This window comes from Lampris incognitus, chromosome 19 (assembly GCF_029633865.1).
Source record: "Lampris incognitus isolate fLamInc1 chromosome 19, fLamInc1.hap2, whole genome shotgun sequence".
NCBI classification, from domain to species: domain Eukaryota; kingdom Metazoa; phylum Chordata; class Actinopteri; order Lampriformes; family Lampridae; genus Lampris; species Lampris incognitus.
The window spans coordinates 1960504-1973564 of NC_079229.1; the positions used below are offsets into that span (position 1 = coordinate 1960504).

The 13061-nt window shown below is 45.1% G+C and overlaps 1 protein-coding gene across 1 annotated transcript in view; it reads right to left on the minus strand.

The window, feature by feature from the left end:
• The window catches only part of LOC130130166 (phospholipid phosphatase-related protein type 4), a 78563-nt gene extending 69361 nt beyond the window's left edge, over nucleotides 1–9202 (minus strand). The window contains exon 1 of the mRNA XM_056299907.1: nucleotides 9131–9202. Coding sequence (XP_056155882.1) covers nucleotides 9131–9202 — 72 coding nt within the window. The remainder of the gene's footprint in view (nucleotides 1–9130) is intronic.
• Nucleotides 9203–13061: the final 3859 nt, after the last annotated feature.

The following is a 13061-nucleotide window of genomic DNA, read 5'->3' on the forward strand; positions in this document are numbered from 1 at the left end:
GTGTGTAATTCAGTTTGCATTAACATTTGGTCAATTTGACAATTCTTGCACCCGGGCCTGTCATTGCTCGCTCCTGCCAGTGACTATAGCCCAGCTTTCAAAATACCACAAGCTTGAATAGCGGGTAAAGGATTCAGCAGTTATCCCAATTTTGCGGCATCTTTACTGTGCAACTAAGTGACCTTCATCATTTCCAGCACGCGCGTTATTTCAGGTGTCCGTAGGTGGTGAATCAGGGATAAAAAAAACACACACAAACATACAGCAAAATTCAATATCTAGCACAGAGGTTGTTGATTCCTGACATTACAGATTCTATTTTTCATTTGTATTTTAAACACAACTAGCAAGGGAGCATTTAAAACACGATAACCAACCTTAAAGGGACAGCTGGGATTTATTGCCATTAGCTGGTATGAGTGCATATCTAGGTCAATGTCTCCCTTGTCCAGAGATCTGGCTGCTAGTCCCAACAAGCCAGCAGCAAATGAACAGCAGCAAACGAACAGCAGCAAATAAGAACAACATACTGAGACATAACACAACACATAATAAAAAACTGGTACCATTCACAAACTAATATGACATTTATCATGTGTTTCCAATGCTGAAATGCCCTGTCAGACCGTTTTGCGTTTTTGAAATAATTTGTGTTGTTTAAGACTGCCTGGGTATTCCTACACACGGCAGCCTGTTCATGTAGCATCATCATGCTGCCTATCAGCTGTTTACTACAGGGACGCACTGAGAAACGGTAGCGTCAGCTGTTTTTACAGAAAGGAAATGTAGTACTTTCAGAGGAAAAGAGCTGTGTGCGCCAGTACTTTTCCTGGCTGTAGAACAGCGACCACTCTTGGTTACTGTATAGATGCCAGCAGTCTCCACTAGATGACGCTGTACAGTACATAATGTTGGCTGGTTGTATCCTGTTTGAGCTGTGTATTTCGTGAAGATGCTAATGTAACTGTGTTTGCGCAGCGCACATGTGGACACGCGATGTTTATGTTCCTGCTCGTCCTGGGGAGAAAAGTGAGCACCTGACAGGGAGCACCCCTGCCCGTGCTCACACACCACATACGTTTGAGTAGCAATGTCAGCTCGCCCTCTCCCTACTGCAGCTTTGGGCTCATCTCTGCTTTCATCACGCTGTTCCTGTCCTTTCCATGTGGGCCTGACAAAGTCCTAACTCTGTTCCTGTCCTTTCCATGTGGGCCTGAGAAAGTCCTAACTCTGTTCCTGTCCTTTCTATGTGGGCCTGACAAAGTCCTAACTCTGTTCCTGTCCTTTCCATGTGGGCCTGACAAAGTCCTAACTCTGTTCCTGTCCTTTCCATGTGGGCCTGACAAAGTCCTAACTCTGTTCCTGTCCTTTCCATGTGGGCCTGACAAAGTCCTAACTCTGTTCCTGTCCTTTCTATGTGGGCCTGACAAAGTCCTAACTCTGTTCCTGTCCTTTCCATGTGGGCCTGACAAAGTCCTAACTCTGTTCCTGTCCTTTCCATGTGGGCCTGACAAAGTCCTAACTCTGTTCCTGTCCTTTCCATGTGGGCCTGAGAAAGTCCTAACTCTGTTCCTGTCCTTTCCATGTGGGCCTGACAAAGTCCTAACTCTGTTTCTGTCCTTTCCATGTGGGCCTGACAAAGTCCTAACTCTGTTCCTGTCCTTTCCATGTGGGCCTGACAAAGTCCTAACTCTGTTCCTGTCCTTTCCATGTGGGCCTGACAAAGTCCTAACTCTGTTTCTGTCCTTTCCATGTGGGCCTGACAGAGTCCTAACTCTGTTTCTGTCCTTTCCATGTGGGCCTGACAAAGTCCTAACTCTGTTTCTGTCCTTTCCATGTGGGCCTGACAAAGTCAGTAGTGAAGTGCGGGACATCTAGTGAAGTGTAGGACATCTAGTGAAGTGTAAGACATCTAGTGACATGTAAGACATCTAGTGAAGTACGGGACATCTAGTGACGTGTAAGACATCTAGTGACGTGTAAGACATCCCTCATTTCATTTTTAACATGTGCCTGCACATTGTTTTTCATGACAATAAAATTGAATTGAAATGAAGTGCAGGACATCTAGTGAAGTGCAGGACATCTAGTGAAGTGCAGTACATCTGGTGAAGTGCAGGACATCTAGTGACGTGCAGGACATCTAGTGAAGTGCAGTACATCTGGTGATGTGCAGGACATCTAGTGAATCGCAGGACATCTGGTGAAGTGTAGGACATCTAGTGAAGTGTAGGACATCTAGTGAAGTGCGGGACATCTAGTGAAGTGCAGGACATCTAGTGAAGTGCAGGACATCTAGTGAAGCGCGGGACATCTAGTGAAGTGCAGGACATCTAGTGAAGTGCGGGACATCTAGTGAAGTGCAGGACATCTAGTGAAGTGCAGGACATCTAGTGAAGTGTAAGACATCTAGTAAAGTGTAAGACATCTAGTGAAGTGCAGGACATCTGGTGATGTGCGGGACATCTAGTGAAGTGCAGGACATCTGGTGATGTGCGGGACATCTAGTGAAGTGTAGGATATCTGGTGAAGTGCAGGACATCTAGTGAAGTGCAGGACATCTAGTGACGTGTAAGACATCTAGTGACGTGCAGGACATCTAGTGACATGTAAGACATCTAGTAAAGTGTAAGACATCTAGTGAAGTGCAGGACATCTGGTGATGTGCGGGACATCTAGTGAAGTGCAGGACATCTAGTGAAGTGCGGGACATCTAGTGACATGCAGGACATCTAGTGACATGTAAGACATCTAGTAAAGTGCAGGACATCTAGTGAAGTGCAGGACATCTAGTGACGTGTAAGACATCTAGTGACGTGCAGGACATCTAGTGACATGTAAGACATCTAGTAAAGTGTAAGACATCTAGTGAAGTGCAGGACATCTGGTGATGTGCGGGACATCTAGTGAAGTGCGGGACATCTAGTGAAGCGCAGGACATATAGTGAAGCGCAGGACATCTAGTGAAGCGCAGGACATCTAGTGAAGCGCGGGACATATAGTGAAGCGCGGGACATCTGGTGAAGTGCGGGACATCTAGTGAAGTGCAGGACATCTAGTGAAGTGCAGGACATCTGGTGAAGTGCAGGACATCTAGTGAAGTGCAGGACATCTAGTGAAGTGCAGGACATCTAGTGAAGTGCAGGACATCTAGTGAAGTGCAGGACATCTAGTGAAGTGCAGGACATCTGGTGAAGTGCAGGACATCTTGCCAGTACAAAGATGCCTCTCTTCTTATACTCATTGAGAAGTGATGAGTGTCGAGAAAGAGAAGTGCAGGAAGAGAGAGGGTTACGTGACTCTTACAGGACGGACGTGGCGTGTCTGGTAGGGGAAGCCTTGGTAGTGATGGAGCCTTCACAATACTTTGAGATGTTGCACAAAGAAAACCAGCGACATAAGGAGAACAAGTGCACGTGTACATTTGTGTGTTGTTTTTTATTTATGTATTATACTTATCATAATAATATATCTTATTTTATTTGCATTTATTTTATTTATGTATTTATTTTGTGTGTGTGTGGGGGGGGTTGATCGATAGTTCAACAGTTAAGATGACACCGAGGAGACAAAAGAACCAGTAATTTACTGCTTCATGGACTGACGTGGCCCCGGAGCTGTGAGCCGACTGAAACAAGAAGAATAACAAGAAGAAAGTGCGGGAGCTCAGGTGGCACAGTACACTATTATGTTCGAGTCCCAACGCTGAGGTTAATGCTTCAAACCCCAGTTTTCAACCAGGTGGTAGTCAGGGGGCCTGTCCTGCATGTGCATTACATTTCCCCAATGAAACCTGCATTTTGCAGGGGAAAAGGAGTGGCGCCTTGTCCACCTGAGGACACACGTGTTACGGGTCTCACGGGATCTCTACACTCTCCTCAAGGCAGGAGAAGGTCTAAAAGCTCGGTGGTCTTCTTCCTGTCTGTATCTTCTGTGAGTCTACGTGTGCTTTTTCTGCTCTCTTTCTGTAGAAAGCTCCAGCTCTCCAGGGAGAGCCCTGCTGGCTGAACCCACCGTAGCGAAGAGCAATACTCTGCTGGCCTACATATGCTCCAGCTTCCTACCCCCCCCCATGCTCCTATGTCTTTTTCCTCTCTCGCTCCCTCTCTCTTTTGTTGCTCCCTCTCTCTCCTGCTCACACAGACGCAAAAATTAGTATCTGCTTCACATATTCTTTACACTGTCATCCTTTTAGTTTTTTCTGTATTCAACTTTTTCTTTTTCTGTCTGCCTCAGCCTTTTAGATTGTAGACAATCTCTCTCTATATATATCTCTCTGTCTCTCTCTCTCTGTCTGTCTGTCTGTCTGTCTGTCTGTCTGTCTGTCTCTCTCTCTCTCTCTCTCTCTCTCTCTCTCTCTCTCTCTCTCTCTCTCTCTCTCTCTCTCTCTCTCTCTCTCTCTCTCTCTCTCTCTGTCTCTCTCTCAGCCCAAACTTCTCTTGAATTCAGTTCTCTCTGCTGTTAAAGTGTCTTTAAACCAGCAGGTTCAAGCATATAGATAGTGCTGTTTGTTCAGGACACATGCTAACTCTAGCTCGCTGCTCAGCCAAGGTTAGGTTCTGACTGGCTGGAGGTGCTGCTATGTGTTATTCTACTGGAATCCTGATTTCAATAGTTTAGCAATAACAACAAATCAAAGCCAGTAAGACAAACAAGCTCAAATAGAAAGGTAGATGCACACCATGATTGCTGACATCTGTCACCTGCATGACCATAGTTGATACTGTCTGTGGCTATCTGATACTATCTGTGGCACTCACTATGTAGTTTGCTGAGGACCATGCAAATGTGAGCCAAGTCGTGTGCCTGAGAGAGCAGTTGTGGTATTGCCTGAGAGTGAAGAGAGTGGCAGAAAATTACATCAGCATAATTCAGGACATGTACAGGGACGGTAAGACCGCAGTTCAGTGTGCAGTGGATCAACAAGCCAGTTTGAGGTGGAGGTAGGACTGCATCAAGGATCGGCGTTGAGCCCTTTCCTGTTTGTGATACTGATGGAAAGCCTCACAGAACATCTTAAGAAAGAGCCACCATGGAGCGTGATGTTTGCTGATGACATCGTGCTAGCAAATGAGGACAAGGGAAGGTTGGAGAGAGATCTTGAAGATTGGAGAGAAGCGCTAGAGATTAGAGGACTAAAGGTCATCAGAACAAAGACTGAGTACCTGTGTGTAAATAAGCAAGTAGAAAGTCCAGGATTGACCTTAGGAGAAGATGTCCTGGAAGTTAATGAATTCAAGTACTTAGGATCAACAATACAGACAGAAGGTGGTGACAAGAAGGAAGTCAAGAGAAGGACACAATCTGGGTGGAATTCATGGAGAAAGGTAGCTGGAGTATTTTGTGACAAAAGAAGGCTGTTGAGGGTGAAGGGCAAAGTATACAAATCAATGGTTCGGCCTGCCAAGCTCTGTGGTATGGAAGCAGTGACCACTGGTAGCAGAGATGAACATGCTGTGTTTGTTGCCTTGAGAGTTCTTAGTAGAGACGGGAAGAGAAATAAAGAAGTGAGAGCTACATTAAAGGTCAGATGAATGGATGAGAAGTTGAGGGAGACAAAATGGAGATGATTTGGACATGTACAGACAGGAGGCAGTAGACTCTATAGGATAGGAGGTATTGGATATGGAAATATCTGGCAAAAGAAAAAGAGGAAGACCAAGGAAAAGATGAAGAGACCAGATAGAGAAGGACAGGAGGAGGTTGGACTGCAGGAGAGGGATGCAGCAGACAGAAAGCTATGGAGGGCGAAAATCTGCTGTGGTGACCCCTGAGAAACAGGGAACAAGCCGGAAGAAGAAGAACAAGGATATCTAATAACATGTGTGCAAGTATGCACAAATCTCACTCTTCAGTGTATGGTAAAAATTCATGTCGTTCACCATTCAGCCCACCCACTGGGTCCATCAGCAGGACACTGGTGCTAGTAAACCCTTTATTGCCAGGATTCAGTAGCAATCAATAAGCCCTGACATCTGAGTTGAGGTTTGTTTTCTTAATCTTTGTCATAAAGCTAACATGATGCACGATCATCACTCATTATGATATCAATGACAAGGAGCGACCTGGAGGGCAAGGTCTGCGTTTATGGACTGGGTCAGGAATTGGGTTCTGTCAGCTCTGCCTCTGGAATGGCTCACCATTCATTCACTGCTCATTATGCACAAACAAACAAATAAAGGCTGAATCTACATTTCTGGTGAATTCATGGCCCAGTTAGCGACGGGGAACTAATTGGGTTAATGGCCTAAATCACAGTTTACTGGGTTTGCCTGCAAAAAAAAAAATATGTGTTTTGAAAAAGATGGTTTTGAAAATGTGGGTTCCTGAAGAAGAAGTGAGAGAAGCACCACCACTGGAGTGATGAAAGAGTGCGGGCTACAAAAGGAAGTCTCCCTGTAGGAGTTTTCTTTGTTTTCACCACTCTGTTGATGACGGCATCCTTTATCTGGGTTAATGGCCATGAAGCTCCCCAACTATTCTACATGTGATCACATCTCTTGTTTTTTACCCAGCCTCAGATAACCGTTGTTCAGCCCTCTCGACTTGCTTCCGATTTGTTCCACTTTAGAGGCGAGGCAGCCCGGGGCGAGCAGGGCTCCACGGTGCAAGCATACTGCATTTTACCAACAAATGCAAACCAGAAGAAGCAACCTGTTTTGGGAACTGGGATCCAGCGATGCAGCATATCCATCTGTTCACGTATGTCACGAGAGGAACCCCATCTTCCTCCCACACTACATGAGAGTCACGTGTAATTACATTAATCAAATGACAAAAACCTTATCATGTTTTCTTTGTTACTTTCTCCCACTATGAGTACACACAAGCGAAACTGAATGGTAAATGACATACGTGTTGGAGGACTAGAAAAAAAACATGTATGAAAAGAGGACGTCCATACTTAATATTGGTATACCATGACACTAAAAACTCCACCAAACCACGGACCACGGTCTGTACACTGAAGTGACTTGTTCTTAATGTGCAAATGCTACAGATTCTGGAGGCAAGGCAATCAATAAATAACCCCAAACAATGCCCATTCATTACAGTTTAGGTGTTTCTTAAACTTTATAACTTTAAACAGGTATTCAGTGGTCATGAACCTTTTGAAAGTGGCCCCGCCTGCATACCAGCCCAACCAGTCCATACCAGACTACATGGACCCATCACCGTGCCTAGGAGATAAATCAAGAGGGATGGTTAACTGTAGCTCTGCTTAGTGTTCACCCGCCCTAAGTTCTCCCACACAACTCCCCTTCTCGGGTCCCTACACTGGCTCCCAGTAGCTGCTCGCATCCGGTTTAAGACTCGGGTGCTAGTCTACAGGGCAGTGAAAGGAACAGCTCCTTCCTATCTCCAGGCCATGGTCAAGCCCTACACCCCCATCCGACCCCTTCGCTCTGCTGCCTCGGGACGCCTGGTTGCCCCGTTGCTCAGAGGCCCCTGCTGCCGATCGACCCGGTCCCGGCTCGGTTCTGTCCTGGCCCCACAGTGGTGGAATGAACTCCCCACTGATGTCAGGACAGCGGAGTCGCTGCCCATCCTTCGGCGCAGGTTGAAAACTCACCTCTTCAAGAACTACTGGTACCCTGTTACTTGCTCTTACCACTTATTGTATTCACTCATTAAAAAAAAATCTCTCTCTTGCGCTTTTACTTTAGCACTGGTTTTGCTTTTAGATGCTTGTTTAGATGCACTTATGACCTCTGATGACTAGTAGTTCTCCTGATCTCCTACGTTAAATGATGCACTTATTGTAAATTGCTTTGGATAAAAGCGTCGGCTAAATGACTGTAGTGTAATGTCATGTCATGTCATGTCAGGTCATGTCATGTAATGTAAAGTGCCTACCTCCGCACCATCATCCTTTTGCATCAACTTCAAAACACAAAATTCTTCAAAACTCCTATCAAACCTCACACTGAGTTTACATGACATGGGAAAGAAGGACCAATCAGAACCGAACCAGACGAGTCCTGATTCCTCCACCCAGCGTAGTGACATGATGGCAGGTTGCAGCCGCAGTTCATCCCCGACGCTACGGTGAGGGAGGATGCCACCGGGCTGCTGATGGGGCCACGCGTGGGGAAACAGAGATAAATCACTCAGGGGAGGAAGGATATATGCTGATTGGCACGCTCTGATCTCCTCCCAAAATCTAATGTGGGATGTGGCAGTCACGCTTGACAGGAGAGCAGGATCAGATTCAGCCGAGTGGGGCTGCCTCCTCGATTCTCTGGGAGCCACTGACGGACAGAGATAGCAAATGACCAGGCCAGGAGCACTCAGGGAATAGAATAGAATAGAATAGAATAGAATAGAATAGAATAGAATAGAAATGCATTGCTTTTGTGCAATATCCATAAGCGGTGGTAAATAAGCACTGGTTTGAATAAACGTTCATCACTGACCTAGATTAAATGCACCTTGCTGTTTGTAAAACCAGATCAAGAGGGTTGTGAAACCCCACTGCAGGTTTTGTGACTTGAGAACTTTAAGAGAAAAGTGGAGCTATTATCCTTATTTGGGGCATAAGTGTCAGCTTCGTAAGCACGCTTCTTTTAAACAACACAATCACATGTGACGCTAAGCTGTGCTGTATGACGTCTGTTTGACTGCGTCCCCTATAGGCAGTGAGCGAATTAGAGCATGTCTAAACTAGCCAGCAGGACTGGAACAACCCACAGCCATCACAAGTTGTTGTGGACGTGGCCGATCATCACAAATGAAACATGCAAAAAGATGTTAAATCTCAATAAATTACCCCCCCCCCCATTCACAGGATCAGTCACACATGACTACATCATTACACCTCCTGGTGGCCTTCAGCCTCACACCTCAAGACGTCTCCAAGACAGTGAGGACATGACGGGTAGACGAGAGGGCAGTCTGCCCTCTCGTCTACCCGTCATGTCCTCACTGTCTTGTTACTAGAGCTCCATCTTTCTGAGCTGTTTCTGTCGTTTAATGCTTTACATCTTTTTCCCCACTCATATTTGCTCAACGTGCGTGCGCGCGGTACGTCACGTGTTCATACAGACTCCCTGGCAATGTACGGGACTTTGACTGGAAGAAGACACGCGTGAAAAAAAAGGCTTTCGAGTTACAAGCGCCATCAACGCACCTCAACAAAATAGAAGCAGGGCAGCAGGCTGACGCTGTCTTTGGTCGGGAGCCCCTTTTCTCTCGGAGACATGGTGACGCCTCTCGGGGGTGCTCGACGTGACGGCGGCGCGGCCTGAACCTGTTGTGAGACGCTGAGATGTGTCCGTCGGAGCGCTCCGAGATCATGGACCCCAGACCGCCGCGCACCCCATCCCAGGGACGGCTGGAGTCGCCGTGTGGATCAGCTGCGCGCTGGCTGGCGTTGCAGGAGGCAGCACGACGTGTCCCGCACAGCCGAGCAGCTCTTCAGTTACTGTGATTCAAGCACGCCAGGCTCCAGAGTCTGCATGTCTTCGGAGACCTCTCCAACGAGCGGGGAAGGAGAGAGAGAGAGAGAGGGAGAGAGAGAGAGAGGGGGGGGGAGAGAGAGAGAGAGAGAGAGAGAGAGAGAGAGAGAGAGAGAGAGAGAGAGAGAGAGTGGGGGGGGGCAGCGCGCACCGAGCGCAGTAAAGACCCAGATAGAATGGAGACCGCGCTTCTATCTTTTCCTTCACAGCGTCGAGCGCCAGCCGCGCATGCGCACCGCGTTGAAGCTCTAAAGTGGCAACATACGGTTTTGACAGCTGACGCATGAGAGCATGGACCGATGTGACGCAGGGATACAAACCCGCTTCCACATTAACGGGAGTTTCATCAGTGCGTCGTGCGACAAGGCAGGGCGGTTTCACAGCCCGCAGGAGATGCTGAATGGGGAGGCCAGAGGAGGGCCGGGGATTGTTGGGAGGTGGCGTCGAAATAGTTCTTAAAATGTGCTGTGTTGTCTCCACGATACAACAGCAGGTGAAATAATTGCGTGATCAAGAAGAGCATACCTCCACTGGTAAACTGATGACGTGGTAAGTTGAGGGGGAAACTTCCGGCCAGATGAACTCTGAATAGTGATAATGGACTTGTTCAACCAAGGGCAGGACTGCATACAGTACAGCAGGAGGGGACCAGGTCCTCTGCACCCAGCTGGCTACAACACAGGAGCTTCCGTCAGTAAACAGCCATGCACGGAGAATATTCACAGCGCCCTCTGCTAACGTCTCTTATTATGACCCCATACCTACTACATCCATACATACTATAGCCATACATACTACATCCATACCTACTACATCCATACATACTATATCCATACATACTACATCCATACCTACTACATCCATACATACTATATCCATACATACTACATCCATACGTACTACATCCATACATACTATATTCATGCATACTACATCCATACATACTACATCCATACCTACTACATCCATACTACTATATCCATACCTACTACATCCATACGTACTACATCCATACATACTATATCCATACATACTATATCCATACCTGCTACATCCATACATAATATATCCATACATGCTATATCCATACATACTAAATCCATAAGTACTACATCCATACCTACTACAGCCATACGTACTACATCCATACCTACTACATCCTTACATACTACATCAATAAGTACTACATCCATACCTACTACATCCATACATAATATATCCATACATACTATATCCATACATACTACATCCATAAGTACTACATCCACACCTACTACAGCCATACCTACTATAGCCATACCTACTACATCCATACCTACTACATCCATACATACGATATCCATACATACTACATCCATACGTACTATATCCATACATACTATATCCATGCATACTACATCCATACATACTACATCCATACATACTACATCCATACCTACTACATCCATACTACTATATCCATACATACTACATCCATACGTACTACATCCATACATAATATATCCATACATACTATATCCATACCTACTACATCCATACATAATATATCCATACATACTATATCCATACATACTACATCCATACATAATATACCCATACTTACTACAGCCATACGTACTACAGCCATGCCTACTACATCCAAACGTACTACATCAATAAGTAATACATCCATACCTACTACATCCATACATAATATAGCCATACATACTATATCCATACATACTACATCCATAAGTACTACATCAATAAGTACTACATACATATGTACTACAGCCATACCTACTACATACATAAGTACTACATCCAAACGTACTACATCCATACGTACTACATCCATACCTACCACATCCATACATGCTGCATCGATACACACTACATCCATACCTACTACATCCATACACATGAAATCCATACCTACTACAGCCATACGTACTACATCCATACCTACTGCATCCATACATACTACATTCATACGTACTATATCCATAAGTACTACATCCATACCGACTACACCCATACCTGCTACATCCATACCTACTATATTCATGCCTACTACATCCATACATACTACATCCATACCGTATACATCCATACGTACTATATCCATAGGTACTACATCCATACCGACTACATCCATACCTACTACATCCATACGCACTACATCCATATGTACTACATCCATACCTACTACATCCACACGTACCACATCCATATGTACTACATCGATACGTACTACATCCATACCTACTACATCCATACCTACTACATCCATACCTACTACATCCATATGTACTACATCCATACGTACTACATCCATACCTACTACATCCATACGTACTACATCCATACCTACTACATCCATATGTACTACATCCCTTCCTTCTTAAGCCACAACCTTGTTCCATTAGTTTCTACAGTGAAAACAGTGACACTAAATAAGAAGAATCTTCTTGCAGTGAGGCAACTATGCTAACGACTGCGCCACCATGCCGCCCGGTTCAATAAACGTGTTAAAAAAATATATACATATTAATAATAATGGGTCTGGGCGCACTTAAATCCAACAGAGCCATTGTTAATAGTATCTGCTGCTGTGTTTACCCTGCTATGCTTACACCATAGAGTACCAAGACCAGCCTGCTATGTTTTAACCTTTCCATGGTTTTTAACCTGTAGATGTCAGCAAACTCACTAAAATGGTCTGGAGTTTAGATACACTTAAAGTACATTTTTAAATAACCACTGACTGAAGTATATACAGAATTTTGGAGATTTTTGACTTTGACTCCAGCGCATTTCAAAGCAAAACATATTTACATTTTGCTCCACTATATTTGTAACACATTAGCGTTACTTTAATTATAAAATATCTGGATTTAATTTGTATATCAAAAGTAAGAGGGACTAAACCACTGAACCAATCAGGGAGTTAATTAAAATGCTCTAAAAGTAAGATCAAATCGTGCTCTTCAGATGTGTTGGCAATATTGAAAGGCTAGCTGCAGTTCGGTGGTTAAGTCTGGGGTGAAAAACATCTCGTTCGGATCTCTAGGATCTTTAGTGTGTGGGCGAGACTACAGGTGTCCACGAGTGTTATTAGATCTAGGTTAAACAGGGTAAAACTGGATGATATGAATGAACAGCTGACTTAGGATTGCTCATCAGTGATTCATCAGGTCCCATATGATCCTTGTACATTAGTCTGACGTCAGTGAGATATAAAGAATGGATAGATGTCATTAGAATAGATAGATGTTGTCATCAGGGTATCAGTAGCACTCATCTTCTGCTTAGCTCGCTCCCAGCTTCTACCAACCATGTGATAGTGCATGTTGGGACTAATGATGCAGCTTGTCAGCGGTCTGAACTAACCAAAAAGGATTTTATTGATCTTTTCAGCTTTTTAGGTACGCGCGGAAAGTCTGTTTTTATCTCAGGCCCTATTCCGACACTGGCCTGTGGAGCGGGGTGTTTCAGCAGAATCCTCAGCCTGTGTTTGAGCTAGTGGTGTGTAAAAACGAGGCATACTCCAAGTTAACAGCTAAGGGGCCTTAGTGTCGAACTGTAAGTATCAACAATACAGAGATGAATTGACGCACGCAG